The sequence below is a fragment of the Magnolia sinica genome, chromosome 12 (assembly GCF_029962835.1).
Source record: "Magnolia sinica isolate HGM2019 chromosome 12, MsV1, whole genome shotgun sequence".
Lineage (NCBI taxonomy): Eukaryota > Viridiplantae > Streptophyta > Magnoliopsida > Magnoliales > Magnoliaceae > Magnolia > Magnolia sinica.
Genome location: NC_080584.1, coordinates 17,344,389 through 17,365,800, shown reverse-complemented (window position 1 = coordinate 17,365,800; position 21,412 = coordinate 17,344,389). Strand labels below are relative to the sequence as shown.

The 21,412-nt window shown below is 39.0% G+C and overlaps 1 protein-coding gene and 1 long non-coding RNA gene across 2 annotated transcripts; both read left to right on the top strand.

Moving 5' to 3' along the window:
- The first annotated feature begins 611 nt into the window (after positions 1-611).
- LOC131221031 (peroxisomal 2,4-dienoyl-CoA reductase [(3E)-enoyl-CoA-producing]) lies at positions 612-15,805 on the top strand. Its single transcript, XM_058216108.1, has 5 exons — positions 612-862; positions 5,492-5,651; positions 8,247-8,416; positions 9,696-9,918; positions 15,438-15,805. The coding sequence occupies exons 1-5, from the start codon at positions 677-679 to the stop codon at positions 15,590-15,592; spliced, it is 894 nt and encodes a 297-aa protein (XP_058072091.1). The 5' UTR covers positions 612-676; the 3' UTR covers positions 15,593-15,805.
- On the top strand, positions 14,222-15,211 carry LOC131221032 (uncharacterized). The gene is made up of 2 exons (XR_009158946.1): positions 14,222-14,471; positions 14,689-15,211. It is a non-coding gene; the product is annotated as an uncharacterized LOC131221032 (long non-coding RNA).
- Positions 15,806-21,412: the final 5,607 nt, after the last annotated feature.

Below are 21,412 nucleotides of genomic sequence, written 5' to 3'. Positions count from 1 at the left end.
AGCTCAGCTCAGCTCAAACTCAATTTCGATTTGAGTTGAATCGAGCTTTTTGAGTTGAGTCGAGCAACTTAACCAAGCTAACTTGGTTCATGTACGGTTCTAACCGAAGCACATCCAACCCTCAAGTAGATTTGTATAAGAAACAAATAGTGGTGATTAGCCATTGAAAGCTTCCCGTGGGCTATAGAAGTTTTGGATAAGCTGACATTTGTGTGGTCCCTTTATCCATGTCTTTGTGATGGCAAATAAACATTCCAGTGGCTCCCAAGAAGATTTCAACGATGGATAACTGTTTTGGATTTTCTGTGGTGTGGGCCACATAAGATTTGGATGTCCTTCATTTATTTATTTTTATCATGCCCTAAAATGAGCTGTCAAAACGAATGGACGGCGTAGATGAAAGGCACATACAGAACGGCGGGCCCCACAGTCAGGGATCCACCGAAGCCGCACACATAAGACACGTATCACGATGGCCACGAGGCCGGCAGGCAACATGCTTACAAAACTCGCGTCCGGTAAGATTACAAGTGATTGGTCTCCTAATTTTTGGGAGTGCCACGTGGCGCGAAAGACCCACACTATAATAAGCAGCCGGGCGCACTGCGCATATTCTCCCTCATTCAAAAGCTCTCTCTCTGCAACTGAGACAGAGTAAGGAGAGGATTTCAGAGGAATGGAGTCTCCTTTCAAACCAGATATTCTGAAAGGGAAGGTCGCGCTCCTGACCGGCGGAGGCTCCGGTATCGGTTTCGAGATCTCCGTCCAATTCGGCAAGCATGGTGCGGCCGTCGCGATCATGGGCCGCCGTAGGAACGTTCTTGATTCTGCCGTCTCTGCCCTCCGATCATTGGGAATTCAGGTTCTCTTTCTTTTCTTAATTTCGTTTTTTAAAATTTTCCATCTCTTACCAGAAATCAACATTTTAGAAGAGTTTTTTGCTTTATTACTATTATTATTATTGATTTCGTGATGAATTGGGAATTTCTTATGGTGGTGTGGTTTGGTATCCGCGGGACTACGCGAAATTGTAGTCCTTGGGAAATTCTGCTGTATGCAGTGATTCCCAACCGGTGGTTTGGTCGGCACCGGCTCAGGAATTGTTTCTGATGGACGTGGATTTCTTCCTACCTGTATTTAGGGAGCCTGTGTAATGAAAAGTTCTGTAGTTCCTACTGCGATGTCCGGTGACTGGACGTGGTTTAGCTGGTGTCAAAGCTCTGTGGGCCCCACCATGATGTATGTGTTTATCCACGCCGTCCAAACATTTTTCCAGCAGGGCATGAGTCCAAAAAATGAGGCAGATTGACAGCTCAAGTGGACCACACCACAGGAAACAGTGGGGATTGAACGTTTGCTGTTGAAAACTTCTTGGGGCTACCGTAATGTTTATTTCCCATCCGACCTGTTCATAAAGTCACGTAACACTGGGTGAAGGGAAAGCACAAATATCAGCTTTATCCAAAACTTCTGTGGCCCCCAAGAAATTTTCAACTGTAAGTGTTCAATCACCACTGTTTCCAGTGGTGTGGTTGACTTGAGCTTTGGATCTGCCTCATTTTTGGGCTCATGCCCTAAAATGAGCTGAAAAATGTATGGACATCACTGATAAAACACATACATCAAGGTGGGGCCATAGAGCCTTTGACACCAACTATCTGGCCAGGGTTGGGGTCACCAGTGAAACTACGTCCCCGGGTGACATCCGCTACGTACATCGGTTTCACCAGCTCATGTTAAGGCATGAGCCTGAAAATGAGGCATATCCAAAACTCAAGTGGGTCATACCACAGCAAGGAGTGGGAAACGCCCACCACTGAAACCTTCCTGGGGCCCAACACGTTGTCTATATGCCATCCAATCAGTTCATATGGTGACTTCCACCACAATGAATGGAAAACATGAACAATAGCCTCATCCATAGCTTCTGTGGGCCCCGGGAAGGAGGTTTTGGCAGTAGGCATTCAATCTCCATTGATTCTTGCGCTATGGCCCACTTGATTTTTGAATTTGACTGATATTTGGGCTCACGTCCTACGTGAGCTGGCACAATGGATGGACTAAGTAGATATCTCAGACATTATTATGGTGGGTCCTGTAGAGCTTTTGGTTACATGGGCTCCTTGTAACAGTGGTTGTAGGAAATTTGCATCCCTCCAATGGAGGATCCTGGTGGTCCGATTGGCTGTTTTAGTTTTTGCTGTCCATTTGCTGGCCATTGTGGGCCCCATTGGATTGGGCAATCTGGGGGGTTCTCAGACCATGTGCCATAGCTCCCTGAGAACTACAATTTCAAGCAGTCTGGCAATTGAAATTGTGCCGTGTTGGTGCATCCCCAACTCTTGGAGTCCATTCATGTTACAAACTATTTTTTAATGTTTAATTTGGTACTATTACTAAAAATAATTTGATTTAGGTCTATTATTTAGCTACTTCGGTGATTTTTTTTATTTATTTAATAAATGACTATATATGTTTTTATGCTGTGGAGTGTGATGGTTGATATTTAGGCACTAAGAGATTGTCCACGTGGCTTATGAGTTACTCTAATTAAATTGCCTAGATTTTGAAGCTCAATTTTGATGGATAATATGCTAAATTACACTGACATTTACTGGATGGCTGCAATGAAACTTAGCCAATGGTCCTAATTCAATAACTAAGTCTCCACAAATCAGAGGTGAGGATTGACTAATTTGATTTTGGGTTTTAGGCCAATCTATGATGGATCCTACAAATTTGGCGTTTTAAGTGGCAGAAATGGTTGGTGGAACAAAGCAATACTTCCAACGTTCCAAGTGGGGCTGAAGTGGCCTATGGCATAATGTTCTTGTAGTTGTCTTCCCCAATTAAAGTCCTGATGAAATTCCTAACAAAGATTCAACATTTGCTTTGAGGACCTGAAAATAATCCAACATCTCCTTCATCATTTCTTGTCAACACCGATATGTGACCCAGACCCAGGCTTGGGCCCAAGAAATTGTTCTTCTTAGTTCTTCCTAGGGCTACATTTGGTTGTCGTAAGGAAAATATACCTTAATAAGCGAATGGTTTATGTGATATAATCATTACTGGCTTTAACTTGTATTTTATTTTAATGTATGTGTTTCTGTGAAGTTTAGATAATTCTACCTGGTTGCAATTCGCAGGGGGAGAGTTGATCTCACATAGGCAATCCATCATTGATCTTTTGCTGCGCAATCAGGATTCATTGTTGCAACCCCAAATATTTGGAACATGGCTATGACGATGAAGATTATTATTATATTATCATTGTTGTTGTTGTTGTTGTTGTTGTTATATTCATATATATTTTGATATATGTGTGCAATATAACAGATAAATTAATATCATTCTTGTAGATATTATATTTTAAAATGCCAACTATATGCTTAACTGGTTAATTTATGAAATACCCATATCTGTACTATACTGGTATCTAGGACTATAAACGAATCAAGGTATCATAAAATCACGCCTTATTTGAATTTTACCCAGTTTAAGTTGGAAACCACTTTGTTTCAAAAGTGTTGAAACCCCAGTCCCCATTGAGTGTAGTGGAGAAAGTACATCAAACTGGATCCTTGAGGCAAGTGAGCTTGTTTTTACAAATAGAGGTGATGCGTGCTATGGCAATTTGCTCCAACAGCCATTCAAGCCAGTACCCTTTCAAGCTATAAAAATAAAATAGAGTTAGGAACTTTCACAAATTTACAGGAGCTAGCAGTGATAGGAAACATTTAAGTCAAGTGGTTGTTAAGAGAAAGGATTCAGAACTGTCGAGGATGGTATGTGTTGACTAATATGTTAGCTTGGGGAATTGATGATACAAAACTACAATACATGCTGGCCATCCCCAAAAATGCTCATGGTTGTCCAATTCAGACTGTTTTCATTATGTATTCTATGACTGTAACCTGTATTGGGCTGGATGCTGGCCTCTTGCCAGTTGCATGATGTGTGGGGTGTGTTTCACACAGTCGATACCCAAGCATAATATCCAATTTTATAGTGGTATGGCAGAACAGAATTTGTGTAGCAGGTCCCAACTAGTTGGGATAAGGCTTAGATGATGATGGTGATGGTGATGATTGAGTCAATTTCAACCTCAAGATACAAAGTTTTGTACAGTTTCTTAAACCCTGGTGGTTTGGCTTGGGTTTTGATGCTCAACCAAAACCAAAAGCGATTTTCGTCATAGGGTACCCCTTTGCAAGAGGACGCGTGTGGTTTGGAGACTGTCTCCTTGCCGGCTTGTGGGCTATTTGGGGTGAGAGGAATGGTAGATGCTTTTGCAACACATCCAGAAGTACTATTTGGGTACCCAGTTGTGTGTGGGATATTGTTGTGGAATGGGCAGTGGGAAAGGGTTGGATGGGGATCACGTAATCCTTTTGTTGTTGTTGCTTTGTTTTCCTTGTTTCTGTTTGTTTTTGCTTTGGCGCTATCTCAGCGCTTTTCAATGAAAGTTCCAGTTATCTTTCAAAAAGAAAAGAAAAAAGCGATTTTGGTTCACTGTTCATTTTGTGGACCTCATGCTGAATGGTTGATGCCATGTGTATCTCTATCGGACGATCTTGATTGTTCAATTGGCGTCTTGCAAATGGATGGTTTAGTCACTAGTTCCCACCAAATGGGAAAAAGATACACACATTGCATGTAGGGGTGCAAATTGGTCAGGTCGGGTTGGGTCAAGGGGGACCCCAGACCCAACCCATTTTAAGAATTGGGTTGGGATTTTGGACCCAGACCCCCAACACAATATAATTCGGTTGGGTCTAGGTCAAATCAAAGTAAAAAGTTAGCCATCCATTCATTTAATGGGTCGGGGCCGACCATTTATCACATGGGTCAGGTTTAGTAATTACAATTTAGTTTTCACACAAATAATGCTCGATGCCATCCAATTAGTAGCGGCTATCAATTTTGATTTTTGATGATAACTAATAAAATGGTCAGTGGTCCATGTTCGATGGATATAATCAAATGGTTAGGGTAGTTCAATTGCTGTGTTTTTTGGTATATTCTCCATCAACAATGGGCCCGCAATTTGCATTGTCCAAATTTAACAGCAGAGTTTGGGTTCAGTTGATTTTGATAGACCCAGACCTGACCCATTTACTAATTTTGGTTGAACTTTTGGACTCAACTGACCCCATTGATCTAAATTTTGGAGCCAGATTGGGATTGACCTGACCCATCTGCAGCCCTAATTGCACGTGAAAGTTTCCTCAATGGGAGAAACTTTTTGTGATCTCCTGTTCATGATGCCTTTCTCATGAGAATAATGGTTGGTTTCGCAGCAATGCGGGGCTCTTATTTATGTTTCCCAGTTGAAGATTATGTATTTCCTAATGCAAAATGATGACTAAAGGTAGTTTCTTAGCTTATCTACTTTTAGCTAACAATATGCCTGGGCTTTTGTATCAAAATGCCTTGATTGCAGAAAGAGATTATGTAATTTGTGTTTGGCAATGTACATATGTTGCAGGCTATTGGATTGGAGGGAGATGTTCGCAAACAGGAAGATGCAGCTAGAGTTGTGGAAGCAACAGTGAAGCATTTTGGCAGACTTGACATTCTTGTGAATGGTGCCGCAGGCAATTTTCTTGTATCATCAGAAGATTTATCCCCTAATGGGTTTCGAACAGGTAATGTATCTTTACCAGCATGTAGAGATAGTTGGCATGATATGCACTCAGCACCAGTCTGTAATGCAGGGGCATTTTCACACTGGGCTTTAGTGGGGTAGCCCATGGGATGCGGGGACACACTCGGGGTGGGTGACCGATGTGATTTGGGGGTCACGGGGGAGGTCTCGTGTTTGAGACTCCTCACTGGGGGTGATTAATGTGCATTTCACACCGGGCTCGAGTGGGGTAGCTCGTGGGATGTGGGGACACACTCGGGGTGGTTCGGCCGAGGTCCTAACCCATGCGATGTGGGGCTTGGGCTATGAGATAAATGGATTAATTCGCCATACTCTAATAGTTCGAGCTTTTAGAGCAAGTGGTTAATTGTCCTACATCAGTTTGAGATGTGAAATACACAATCTTCGGTCATTTTCTTAGCCTAATAAGTTGTACATTTGGGATCTCCCTTTTGGTAAACCAAATCATTCTTAAGTTATAGTCCTCGTAGTTGCATTGGTTCACTTGGACAGTCCAATTGATCGATATAACTGTCTACTAGGTTCACAACACATTTCGTTGGTTACGATGCAAATATCGCACTGGTCGGATGATTTAATCAATCCTTGATTTGGTGTTATTCTATAGCCAAGTAGCCAACCTTTTTCTAAGAGCGATGGGTGGGATGGTTACAATTGCCTAGCAAAAGTGATTCTTTAGAATCATTAGCAATCCATGATGAGTCCTAAGAAATAGATGCATCAAATTGTTGATTGGACCTTTTTTGTGCAAAACGATCTTGACTATCCAATTAAAGGCTATTGATTAAATGGTTAATATTTGTCCGATTCATGTGATGTTCGCGTAGTAGCTAACGAAATGTGTGTTGGACCTAATAAACATCCCAGAGCAATCGATTGGAGTATATGTGTCCCAGTCAAGGTGTTTCGTATTTGTTAAGATATGCCCGTAAAGGCCAATACGTATAGGTAATGGCCATGACCGTTATGCGATTCGGGGGTGAAAAGGGGCAGTTAGTTTTTTGAGACTGTATCATCTGTTACGGTGACCATAAAGGCCGTTACAGGGCATAATGACCGCTACTCCCGTAATGGTCGAAAAACGATCACTTTTTTTTTTTTTCGCTTTTCTCATTCCAAAAACTCTCCTATATCATTTTGCAACAGATTTCGACCACTCTTACTATAGCTTTTAAGATTAAAACTGTGGATTGAAGTGATTTGAGCGAATAGAATCTCCAAGGACATTTTTTTCAAAAAAATTGAAAAAGCAGTATTTATGCCTGAGCAGGCCAAAAATGTTAGGTTTAAATTTGATCGTTGGTAATTCTTCGGACAGGCAATGACATGTGCATGGCACTTCTTGTGTCATCGATTATCGGGACTCGGTAGAAAAACACGAAAAAAAAAGAAAAGAATTTTTAATGGTATCCAATCATGCCCTAATTATCTTATGATTTATGGATAAATTCTTGCCATTCATGATTTGAGTGTTATGAGTTATTTATTTATTTATTTATTTATTTTTATTTTTTTAAAATATAATATTATGATTTAACTCATATCTTATTATTGGATTGAAAGGCAAAGATCATGGTTGTGGCTGAACCATGGTTATAAATTATTATTTACTTTCTTTGTTTTCTTTCCGGGGTTATTTGGGCCTTCTTAAACCAATACATCTCTTCAAATTTCAGTAAGCACTTGTATGTGGGATTTTTGAGTTTTGTATCTTTTCAAAATATACCTTAGTGGAGATGCAAATTCCAACAATCGACAGCGACTGATAATTTGACATCGATTGGCCTTTTACTGTTTTCCTTTTGTTGCTTTGGGGCCTTCTGCTTTTGTACTTGGAACACTGAAGCCCAATTTTTATTTATTTATTTATTTCTGTTTCGAAACAACAGAAAATAGGTTGTGGTATTATGTTAATCTTTTGAAATTATCTTGATGTGATATGATAGAACATGTAAGGTTTGACTACATACCAACCTTCTATATTTCTCTGATATTATTTTAGCTTTTTTCTATATTTTGTGACACAAATCATAGAATCTTATAATCATGCAATTTTCGGTTTGTGATCTCAGCCCCTTTACAAGTTCCCCTTAGAGGCTTATGATTCAATACAACTTTTAGAACATTAATTCTTAAGAGGTAACATTGATGTCCAATAAAAAGAAATGGCATGTTTTAGTTCAGCCCGACAACGATATAGGCGTGTGCACTTTCATTAATCGAATCATTTGATTTGATGGACCCCATCATTGGATGGACTATGCGTTAATATATCCCCTGTTAGATGATCCTAGCAGTCTGATGAGGACTATTACAACCGATGAAATGATACACATCTACTGGGGCCCCAGTTGGATAGTTAGGATCATCTGGTAGGAGAGATTTTTTGGGGTGTCTACTGTACCATGAATTCCTCCATATAAACGATTTGCACTGCAATTTGGGCCCTCCATATAGAAAATGCTCGACCAAACACTATATAATTTCTGTTCTGTTGGTTGCATGTTCATTACACTCTTTTCAAATCCTAAATTAGAAGCCTTGGACTGAATTCCTTTTTAATTGACCTTTTCAGTTTTGGATATTGATTCTGTGGGCACATTCACCATGTGCCATGAAGCGCTCAAGTACCTGAAGAAAGGTGGGCCAGGAAAGGGTACTTCTAGTGGTGGAATTATTCTGAATATAAGTGCAACATTGCATTATACAGCATCTTGGTATCAAATTCATGTATCTGCTGCAAAGGTTTGTCAAGGATATCACTTTTGCATTGGAATCTAGCTAAGGCTACCTGTGGGAGTACGATAGTAGGATCTTTAGTCCGGCTCTCTCCATATGCGACTTTGTGCAAGATCAAGGCCATTCATCATGGATTTGTTGTAGCCCGAAAATCAGGCTGGTCCAGTTATCGGGTGGGCCATGTATGCATTTTGAATGTGGACAGTCAGTTCTTTTTAACCATCCATTTCTTTCATGCATGTGTGGTCCACCTGATCACTTGGATGTACTTTTTCTTTCTCACAACAAATACAAGGTGTGGTCCACGGTCCACCTGCTAAACATCCTGGATTTTGCACACACAACACATCTTCACATGTGGAGGCATAGTTCTAAAACTTGATGATTTGAATTGTAAGTTGGTTGAGTCATCTTAAATTGAGCACGTTTCGTGTCAAAGTCATTGTGAAACTCACTCGCAAGTCTTCCTCTGTCAGGACTTGGCGGTACCCACTGAGTTTGTTTGACTTGATGAGACTTGGAGACTAAACCTGAGTCACCCTTTTTAATGAAATCTGGGTCAAAGGTTGGTCTTCTGGTGATAAAACGGTATTTAGGTTGAAGAGACTCAAACCTACTGCTTTCCATATAAAAGCAAACACTATGTGCACAACAACATCACAGCCTTTTGCTTATTTTAAGCATCTTGTACATTTTAGTGGGCATCAATTGTCTCTCAACTTAGGATCATTAGCATGTGTTACCTTCTTTGAGCTGATCATATAGAGATTCCTCGATGAACTGAACCGATGATCCTGCAGATGCCTTTAAAAAAAAAGAATAAATAGTCTATGGTCTTAATAATGTTGAAAGGATGATCGTTACCCATTTACTTCAAGGAGCTGAATGCGAGGCATGGGAAATTTTCTTTTCAGTGGTCTATATTCAAGAGATATTTATCAATGTTTAAAATTATCCATTGAGCATATGTTTCTTACCATGGTCTGCATATGGTAGCACTCAGAAATTTGACGGTTCCAATCATCTGACCAGCTCTGAATGTCGGCCTAATGGAAGGAACTTCTTTACCATTTACATCTATTAATCATTATTCATTTAATTAGTAAGTCGTGAGTCAATTGAAAACTCGGTCGAGTCTTTGAGTTGACTCGATCCAGTTGGACATCGAGTCAAGTATTCAGGTTTTTGAATTATGTTAAGGAGAGTAGGATTCAATGTCATATTCTCTTGAGTAGCCTTCGCATTTCTTTACCTGTGTTATTTTAATATGTTCTCCTTCCAACAGGCAGCTGTGGATAGCATTACAAGGTCCTTAGCACTGGAGTGGGGGACTGATTATGATATCAGAGTGAATGGGATTGCACCAGGTCCCATTGTAGACACTGCTGGGATGAGCAAGCTTGCACCAGGCGAGGTGGTGAACAAATCGAGAGAGATGAGGCCTCTGTTTAAACTTGGAGAAAAATGGGATATTGCGATGGCTGCCCTTTACCTAGCGTCCGATGCAGGTTAGTTACCTCACTTATTCTAGATGGATTGGTTTTGCCTTTTTGGTAGAATATGAGGCTACCAGTGCGAGAGAGATTGAGGATCCTACTCTTTACCATGTGCTCATGTGTGGAAAATGTGGGCCATTCATCAGGTGGGCCCCACAATTTATGTCCTGTGGCCTGAAAATACGCCATGCTACTTATCAGGATGGCAACAAATGTTTGAAAAATGGATAGCTAAAAAGGCTTTATCGACAGTTCACATTTGATGAATTAGCCCAACGGACCTCCAGAAAGGCCACCTTTCAGGTCAGGCATGTACACGGTTGGGCCCAATGTTTTCAATATAGACGATATCAGCCGATATATCTTGTATCTCACTTGTGCGATATGAAATGCATATTGTCGATATATTCTACCTATTCAATCCGGTGAATATTTTCGATTTTCGATCCTTTTTTTTTTTTTGTTCATAAATCATGTTAAATTAGTTTCAAATGGTTACAAATCCATGATTCTTGATGTTTTTCATGAAAAATCATGATTTTGAGCTTCAATTATGAGATTTGGGGGAGATGGGTCAAGTTGTGGAAAATTGAGAAAAATCCAAAATTTCCAATTTCTTACAAATCGGTGGCAATATGTGTCCAAACACAAAATCAAACATATATGTAACCTGATCTAGTGATTCTTCTTTTTCTTTTGAATGTATTTCTTCTATTTTCCATACGTATCTTCTTACATTTATAAATTATATGAATAGTCTTTGAATATACTTGCATCAGTTCAGTCAAACAACACAGAGATTAGGACCCTACAAAGGAAACCTATCATATGCATTTTTTTATTTTTTATTTTTAAATTATTTTATTTTATTTTATTTTATAATGTTTTGATTTCTAAGTGTGTCTTGATGTCTTTTTTAACAATCCTGGAAGTTTCATTGAAAAATTCGACCAATTTCCCAATGCTTCCCCATCTTTCCCAACAACAACAATAGATTACGTAATACAACTAACGTATCTCTTATGATAACTGATATGTATCTGTCCCAAGGGTGCGATATTTTATGCGATAATGATACGGAAAACATTGGTTGGGCTCATATAATGAATGCTCTGAATCTCACTCTCATGTGCAACATTGACACGTCTGTGTGGGACTTTATGATACTCGCACGAGTACCTTAATAGACTTAATCCTTGTTTGTTATTTGTCCTTGTAAGCATAGTTTGCAAATATGGCCGGTTCCACACTGAGTCAAAAAATTCAATGCAGAGTGTTTGTTGCGGGTCACATTGAATTTTGATGTGAATAGATACCCCAGGAATATGTCTACTCAGTGAATCAGTGAGCAAATTAACGGTATCAGCTGATTCGGTTTCTTGTAAAGAAACAGAAACTAAAACAGATATTCTAAATGTCTCAACTCTGTTGACCATTTCAATGTGCTGATTTTGGGTGATCTGGACTATTCATCTCGTGGGCCACATCATTGGTGATCCAGACCCTTGGAAAATCCTAATCATCTAATTGGTTGTTGCAAATAGGCATAGGTAATGATCCACATGTATGTAATGGAATAACCTGACAATTAGACTATCTGGTTCATCCTTTTGAGGGATAATTTGGACATTAACGATGGATGATGGGTCCCTACGTGATGAGCAGTTTGTATTAACAGAATACAGGCTTCTCCTTTATGGTTTCTAGGTTGGGTATTCATTTTTTTTTTTTCATTGTTTTTATACTTATTTTAGTTTTTTAATATTTTTTTTTAGCCATGTTGTCAAAATCATCATCGTATCGCAAATCGTAATAGAGGTTGAATCGTATCAAATCGCAAATCATATTGTAAATCATAAGATTTTTATTTATTTATTTAATTTTTATAATGATTTTCTTAAAAATATAAATATATATAAATAAATCAGAAAAAATTAAAAAACTCAGCAATCATCCTTTTGCCATCAATATCCACCAAGAAATAACCATGTCATGATAGTGTTAAAGAATTCTTATCTTTCCTTCTTTTTGTCTTTCAAGAAATTTTTTTTTTTTTAACAAAACATACAAAGGATGCTTTAATAATTTATGTTCTTGTTAACTTTATTGAATTTAGAATTATGTTGGGAAATCGGCATGTGATTTTGTGGAGTGATGAAAAAAGATATTTTGATTTCTAACCATCATTCGATAATACATATAAGTCAACATGATCGCTACCATCCATAAAAATATTCCAGATAAGTCATGCATAAATTTGGTGTTTCGACCAATTAAGAAATAAGAAATCATAAGAAAAAAAGCTCTACAATTTAAAGTTGAAGGGAATATATATAATTCAATCTCTTATAATCATCAAAATAAAATAATTTACCTTTTCTAAACGATTCTTTTTTAAAAAAAAAGGTTTTTTCTAAATGATTTTTAAAGTGCCCACCAATTTAAAAACATAAAATGAAAGCCAAGTGAAGCTTAAAATCGTTTTGCTTAAGATTTGACTCAAATTGTAAATCGTAAATCGTAGGATTTCGACAACACTGTTTTTTAGATTTATTCTATATTTATCTTTTCCTTGTTGAGGTTGCAAATTGCCTCGACATCTAATCAACAAAGTGCATGAGTGGATTCATCATCATCTTCGTCTTAGCCTTCTCCCAGCAATTCAGGGTCAACCATTGAAAGGCAGATTGGCTAAAGTTTTATGCAATTCAGGGTCATCTTCTACTAGACTCTCGGAATCCAGCCATGGTAGTGGAGCAGAAGGTCTTCAAACTTCTGCCAAGCGACCGTGAGAATTAGTCTCATTTGAATTTTTGGAGAAATTGTATTCATAAAGCTGAACCCCAAACAGCTGGGACAACAGGATGGGAATGATGATGAATTTTTAATTGCATTACAAATAACACTTCAAAATTAACATAAAATAGGCTGTTGTGGGTTGTAATCTTGTGTGATTCAACGGAGTGGATACCTGATTCCAATACTGATTTCAGATTTTCACCAACCATGATCACATGTACTTCTAATATATCCACACAGTGTATCAGGTGGGACCAACTACAGATCATTTCAACAAATAAAAGGCTGTTCAACTATCAGTTAGACTGCATTTAGACCGTTAACTGTACATGTGACCTACTAGATAATAATTAAACAGCCTGATTATTTGCCCAAATGGTCTAAGATAGCGTGTCTTACATGATAGACAGCTTCAATATGCCATGCTGTAGCTGCATGTCAATGTGCAATGTGGAGGCTGCATGTGGGGCTAGCAACTTCTAGTTATTGAGCACTCGTTCACGATTCAAGGACTATCACGTTGAATGTTCACTGTTAGTTTGAACTGTTTTTCTAACCATTGACTTGCAATCCTCAAAAGCTATTTAATGGTGTCTGTGGTTACCTAACTGGTGTGATATCGGGGTACACAACATCCATGCTAGGCCCCAACAAATGAACAGTCTGGATCTCTTGTCATTTCTGCCAGCACAGCTCAATTGAGAAGCCAGTTTGTCCTTTGGAAATACAGAACTATGGAACAAAAAACCGGTTATATTGATCTTGCATATTTCAGAAAATCTCGTTTGTTCATAAATAAGGCATGAATTTTCAGCCTTAGATGTTAATGTGGTGATATGGAATGGTGGTTGTGTTGTATGACTTTTGTTTTCTGGTCCTGGTGATGGCTTTGTAAGTGTATCTAGATTTTTTGGTGGAGAGCAGATCACATGATCAGTCCTTTTGGCCAAACTGCCACTCGTGTAGGACATCTACGATGAAGATGGTATTCCCCACCAAGAAGATCACCCTATTCGAAAATCAGGTGGACCCGCTTACCAGGTTGGCACAGATTGCGTGAGATGCTGAGCACAGAGATATCCATGTGCCTGGGGCTGTGTGGGGCCCATAGAGATGTCTGTGACAAATCCACTCCGTCCATCTGTTTTGAAAGACCACAATAGGACATAATTCTAAAAGTCAGGCAGATCCAAAACTCCTGTGGGCCATACCACACGGAACAGTGGGGATTGAACACCTGGCAATGACAGAAGTTGTATCAGGATGATATTTGTTCCTACAATTTATCTGAGTGGTAATAATTCTATTAATGGTTTGGATGGCATACAAACATCATGGTCAGCTCCAGGAAGGTTTCAATGGTGGACATTGCTGTTCCCGTTGTTTTGTTGGTGTGGCCCACCTGAGTTTTAGATCTGACTGATTTTTAAGCTTCTGTCCTATTGTGGTCTTTCAAAACATATGGACGGAGTGGATTTGTCACGGACATCACTGTGGATCCCACACAACCCTCTATGCCCGGGGTTACAAGCAATCTGCTCCCTATACCTGCATGTCGAGTCAGACTGTTGGTTCTCCATTTTCTGTCAGTGTGGGCCACCTGATCAGCGGAATGGCCTGATTTTTGTCCGAGGCGATCTTCAAGGTGGAAACTATTGTTTGCATGGTACTGATTTCTACACAAGTGGCGTGTTGGTAGGAAAGATGGTTGAGTACCACAAGTTTTGGTACTTTGCCTGCATTCGATCGGTTCTCTTTTTTAGAAGGTAAGTTTTGTATGTTCTGTCTGCTGGTGTAACTTTTTCGTTTATTTCATTTAATAAACCAGTGGTGATAACCGTCTGCCTTTGCCACACAGACACTCTGTTTTAGAAGGTAAGTTTTGTATGTTCTGTCTGCTGGTGTAACTTTTTCATTTATTTCATTTAATATACCAGTGGTGATACCGTCTACCCTTGCCACACAGACACTCTTTTTTAGAAGGTAAGTTTTGTATGTTCTGTCTGCTGGTGTAACTTTTTCATTTATTTCATTTAATAAACCAGTGGTGATACCGTCTGCCTTTGCCACACAGACACGGAAAAAAAAAAAAAAACGTATTTAATGATTAAGGAAAAAAAAGTTCCCTTGTTAAGATGACCAAAATGCTTTTCTTGTGCTGTTTTCATTACATCTCCTGGTTTTTATACAAGCCCAGTCCTCACTTTACTTTTTTGGGTGTCCTTGTGACATTTGATAAATTAGAAATTATCATCCTCATGATATACTTCCATTCAAATCCATTTCACAGATTGCATTCTTAAACTGCCTAAGTACCTTATTCATCTACGACCTTGGAGCTTGGAAGCACATGTTTGTGTGTTGAGAAATGCTAAAGCGATTCTTTCACATGAGATGAGACTGGAGAGGCAATCCACAGAACATGTTCTGATGAGGTGCACATGTGCGAGCTCTGGGCCAGTCATCTGGTGGGGTGCACTGCGACGGCGCAGGTTCCATCTTTAGGTGGGCTACATGCATATGTGAAAATTGGACAGAATAATGTAATGTGGCTCAGTGGATACGTTCATGTGCAGGGTATATTGGTCGTGTGGCCCACCTGACAATGGTCATGTACCTCGCACGTGTGCTGCATGTCGACTCTTCAATATTCCTCGGGTGAATCACCCTACAATTTATCTTGTTTCATTATTCTGGTCGTGTACCTAAATACTTATCTGTTTCTGTTGAAGGAAAATATGTCAATGGAACAACGGTAATCGTTGATGGAGGACTTTGGCTGAGCCAACCCCGCCATTTGCCGAAAGAGGAAGTGAAAGCACTCTCTCGGGTTGTGGAGAAGCGGTCGAGAGCAGCGCCGGCTGGTCTTCCCACCAGCAAACTGTAGTATGATGTGGTGGAATTTATGATGTTTTATTATTGGATCTGATATCTATTGACTAGCAATCCTCAGTTTCTCCTGAGTCAGGCCTTAGAAGGGATTGTTATGTGATGATAATTCGATAAAGTTTTTTGTTCCTGTATTTGCTACAATGTGCCCACATGAAGGGTGGGCCAACATTATTTTGCTAGAAATCCACAGGTAAGGTTAATTTAGACATTTCTATTTTTGGCAAAATTTGCTATTTTGGGTAATTTCTGTTCTAGTCGAATTACAACTCCTATTAGGGTTTTGTTTCTTCCATATATCCAATTCATGAGAAAACACACACTCCCTGTTCGAAATCTCCTTATTTTTTGAGATGATTCGTGACTTGAGCTGGACTCGGGTGAACCAACCTGACTCGGTGGTTTTGAGATGAGTTGATTTGGCTCAAAACTCATCCTAATCAATCCAACCTGCTACATTTTGAGAGGAAACACAAGGAAACTCAATTGTGATTCGACTCAATTAGCCTGCAAGACTTATGGTGATTTGAATTGAGTCACTCACCTGGTTAACTTTAAAAGTAGAAGGTCATTATGATCATGCACATTGCGAGAAGCAACATGTGCTGGTGTCAGGGATGATGAGAGTTCGGTGACGGAAGTTGTCGACAGTAAGTGATATACGGAGTTTGGTGACGGAAGTTGTTGACAGAAACTGATACCACAGAGCAAAGAATCACGTTGATTGGGTTGGATTTTGTCACCTTGCAAGCTGACTCAGCAATGGAAAACTAAAATCTTTGAAATTGGCTTGCAAGCTGACTCAGCAATGGAAAACTAAAATCTTTGAAATTGGACCTCCACGAACGGCTGAGCGGAAGAATTTCAATCTTATAAATAAACAAAAAGTGCAAACTGAATTTTTTGGTAAATCAATAACTAATTTTCTCTACATAGAAGTTCTTTATTTATAAGTAAACTTAATTAAGAAGCCTATTAAAACCAATGCATAGTTTAAACCCACTAGTCGTGTGATGAATGATGAATATTTCAAATGAATCTTTATAGATTGTGATAGTTCAAACCTTGTAGCTGCTATGCCTCTCCTTTCTATCACACCATAGTTCAAATGATAATATTTATAGATTGTGATAGTTCACTCCATATAGCTGCTATGCCTCTCCTTTCTATCTCACCATAGTTCAAATGATAATATTTATAGATTGTGATAGTTCACACCATATAGCCGCTATGCCTCTCCTTTCTATCACACCATAGTTCAAATGATAATCTTTATAGCTTGCGATGGTTCACACCATATAGCTGCTATGCCTCTCCTTTCTATCTCACCATAGTTCAAATGATAATCTTTATAGATTGTGATAGTTCACACCATATAGCTTCTATGCCTCTCCTTTCTATCACACCATCTTTCAAATGATAATCTTCATAGATTGTGATGGTTCACACATATAGCTGCTATTCCTCTCTTTTCTATCACACTACATAGCTACTATATAGCTGCTAGTATGTTCAAATGATAATCTTTGGCAGAGAAAGGAGAGGCATGGCAGCTATATGGTGTGATAGAACATCTTCCTGGTAAATTAATCTAAATCAGTCATTATTCATTCTGACTTTTAATCTTAACAATCTATTTCAACATATTATTGAAAATGACAAAAATATCTCATATTTCTGTCATAACAACATGCATGCCTGGAAAATCGTCCGTAACTTTCTCATAATGAGTTGGAATTTCAGCATCTTAGGTTTGTGGGAAAAGTAACCTAATAAGCTTTCAAATGAAATTAATATTCATTCGATATTGTTTGATATCCGAAAAGTGAGCCTAAATAAAGCAACAAAAATATTACATTTCAAAAAAAAAAAAAAAAAAAGTATGAGAAAATCTCTCCAAAAGAAATTAATTTAAGATGGGTGTCACTGGAGCAAAATACTACTTATGTAGGGCTTACAAGAGTAAGCTACTTTCTCTCAGATCACAATACAATGGTCTAGTTTTTTTTTTTTTTTTCTAGGTTTAAAGATAAATCATAGCATGATTCCTTGAGGATCTGAACCTTTCAATGGTTTGATTTTGCATCTAAAAATCGGCATTGGAGATTTGGTTAGCTAAGATGCTACCTGCATTAAAAGGACACACTGAGTTGGAGCTTACAGCCTCAAGTAAGAAAGAAAACGTAGGTAAGCATCAGACCATCATTCATAGTATTTTCATTTCTGCTAATATGCGTACCTTATGATAGTTTTAAAACATGAAAACTCCGCTCGATAGGAAACTGAATAGAGAGGACTTGAAAAGGCAAGTGAAAAACTTTTTTATTTTTTCCTTAGTTTTTTGAGTAATATTTAATATATAAATAATGTCTAGTTCTGCGTGTCGAATCAAGTTTTATTGAGTTTTGTCAACTTATTTATTTATTTATTTTATTTTATTTTTTGAGTCAAATCTAGTTTTTCTCTAGTTTTTGCCAGTCATGACCAGATCAAGTTTCTCTCAGAGCCTTAGGGCTCGTTTGGCACCATGGTTTTGAGGGGATTTCAAATCCCCTAGTATGTTTGGCACATAAAGTAACCGTGGGTTTCAAATCTCCTCAAAGATGGGGTTTGAAATTCAAGATGAAAGCCTTCCAAGAGTTTCGTGTGTAACATGTGTATCACTAGGCTATTAATATATTGAACACATGACCCACTAATGATATCCCAAAACAATCAAATTATCAATTGCATCACTATAATTACTTTAATATGATGATCTGCGCTGTCCAAACATTTTCCATGTAAATCAACGGTCAAAAATTGTTCGTTAGTCACTCAGCTGTGATCTTGTGCCTGTCGCCCATCTGAGACTCGGAATTTCATCATTTTCAGGCAAAGTATATATTTCAACGGGCTTATTACAATCATTATATCAAACATTAGATACTTACACTAATTAGAGATATTAATGTTGATTTAGTAATTAAATTCAACTACTTTTGGATTACAGGGAATTCTAAATCCAGGGTACCAAACACAACAAGAGGATTTCAAATCCAGGGGGTTCCAAATAGACACTCCCAAACAGGCCCTAATATTTCAAACTATGGTTTTATCCCAATGCACCATTTCTAATATTTATTCATACTTTAAATATTTTCATTTTAATTATTAAATACGAAGTGAAATAAGACTCGTTCGAGTCTCCAAGTCGACTTTTTGATATTATTATTATTATTTTATAAGGGCTATCTTGGATGGATCATTTGGACCAAGCTATTGCTCCTAACCACATGAATTTGATTTATGTTTCTTGCAATATCTCGGCTAAAACCCACAAATGGGTCCACTATCTGAACGGCACAAATTTCACAACAAAGATTGGTTTATAAACTTAGCTGTACAGGCTATAAAAAGGCTCATGAATCAAAATAAGAGCTAAACACCACTAGCTGAGTTGTCTCACCCCTTTTAGCTGAAACTAGATTTAGCCACAAAAAAGAGGAATACAAAAAACCAACTTCCAAATACATTGATTAGTTTTTGTAGGCCATTTTCAAAACCAACCTAAAAGAGTTAGAAAGCAAGACCAGACCAACAGTGCAGTTCAATATCTCTATACATTTTTCATGTAAAATCTTCATAAGTTAAAACCCAAATAAACAAACCATTGGATCGGCCCAGTTCGATGTGGCTGATTCCGGTTGACTCGTTTTTTTTTTTTTTTTTTGAGAGATGAGAATTTATTAGCAACGGTTGGATCAGCCCCGATTCGATGCGGCTGATTCCTGGTTGACTCGTTGACTCAGCCGACTCAGTGATGCCCCTGGTAATCCAATTGTTTTGCTTAATGGAAGGACAAAGAGACTGGAATTAACCTACAAAAAGATGTATGGGGCCCACCGTGATGTGCACATCATATCCAACTCGTCCATCATTTGTGCCCCCTCATAATCTCCTAGGTGGCAAAAAATCAGGCCAACCCAAAAGTCAGGTGAGCCGGGGATGGGCACAATTAAAAACCTTTCAGATGTATTGTGGGAGCACATCGTTTTTGGCATATACCATCCAATCCATTCAGAAGACGCATCCCATCAGAATGAGTAGATATTCCAAAAATCAGGTCATTCCGACACTCGAGTAGGCCACACAACATGATGTTAGAGGTTTTGGGCATGATTTTGAATGATGGGGCCCTCCTGAGTTTTGGATGGCCTGATTTTTTTCAGGACAAAGAGAAAATGAGGGACCAATACATGATGGACGGATTGGATGTCCTTCATACATAATGATTTGGTCATCTAACTTCTTTGCTTAATGGAAGGAGAAAGAGGCTGAAACCAACCTAAAAGTTATGTGTGGGGTCCACTGTGATGTGTACATGACATCCAACCCATCCATCATGTGCGCCCCCTCAGCTTCTCCAAGGAACCCAAACCTCAGTCCAATCCAAAACTCAGGCAGGCCACACCACAGGGACTAGTTTGCTCAAGGATGCCAACCATTAAAAAAATTTCATAAGGTGTGGGTGGGACACATCGTGTTCGGTACATGCCATCCAGTCCATTCAAAAGATGCGTCCCACCATAGTAAATGGATATTTTGAAAACCAGGCCATTCCAAAACTCAGGTGGCCCACGCCAAGAAATTTTAGAGGTTTTAGGCATGGTTTTGAATACTTTGGCCCACCAGAGTTTTGGCTCAGCGGATTTTTGAGTCCCAAAGAGAACAGGAGTGGGTGAACATGATAGACGGATTGAATGTCATTGAATGTCATGCACACATCAAGATTGGCCCCACACTACGTTGCAGGTTAAGCTTAACCTACAAAGCTTTGTAGTGGATACGACCTCATGAAAGAAAGCTTGGTAAGGATTCCAAGTTTTAAATCTTGAATCCGAGCTTGACCCGTCTTTTTGGGCAGTCTGGCTTGAGCCGGTCCAAACAAGACTAGAGCTGGGCATGAGAGGACTCGACTTGTCCGACTCATTCAGATTTGACGTGATCCAAGCCAAGTGGGTGAGTTGATCCGAATCAAGTTGACTTCGTCCAATCCGAATTCAAACTGAATCAAGTTCGAGTCACCCAGTAACTCAACTCGACTTGACCCGAAATCTAACTCGGTACTAAATCGACTCACTGCGAAACTTGACTCGTACATATGTATTAAAAAGAAAAAGCTCAAATCTTATGTTTTAGATATGAGATGCAATTGAATCTAGGTTCTGAGTTGTGATTTCACCCTGTAGATACCCGCTGCACTCGACCTAACTCGGTGCCGACTTGACCCGACTCGGTACTTATGACTAGGTCAAACTCGGTTCGGATTAGTCCAAGCCAGACCTGAACTTGGGTCAGGCATGCTGGACTTGGTATCAAGTTGGGTTGAGTTCGGGTCAGGCCTATTTCAAAACCGGATTGAGTTGAGTCAGCCCTAACTCGGTTCAACTCGACTCGATGCCAAGATCTAACCACAACATGGTTTTATGACTTGGACTCGGTTAGACCTGACCCGGTTCAATACCCTGAGTCACCTGACTCAGCCAAGTTGCGACTCACTTGAGACTGAAACAGTCGATCTGAGTCGCCAAGTCATTTAACCGTGGACCATACATCCAACGGTTCAAAAACCATGACATCTATACAAAATATAGCCAAATAAAGAGGAGTACTGGAACAATGCACACAACGTAGAGAAGAAGAAAAAAATGCTCCTAACATAATGGATTGGATGTCACTCTCCCAAACAGAAAAGCTTGCATTTTACGGTAAGTTTGATGTATCACTATTTGTGGGCCATCAACCAATAACTCAAAATATCATTGAGTTATGATCA

Coding starts and splice junctions, on each gene's coding strand:
- LOC131221031 (XM_058216108.1), top strand. CDS start 677: ATGGAGTCTCCTTTCAAACCAGATATTCTGAAAGGGAAGGTCGCGCTC. Junction 8,417..9,695: donor TTCATGTATCTGCTGCAAAG/GTTTGTCAAGGA, acceptor TCCTTCCAACAG/GCAGCTGTGGATAGCATTAC. Junction 9,919..15,437: donor TTACCTAGCGTCCGATGCAG/GTTAGTTACCTC, acceptor TTTCTGTTGAAG/GAAAATATGTCAATGGAACA.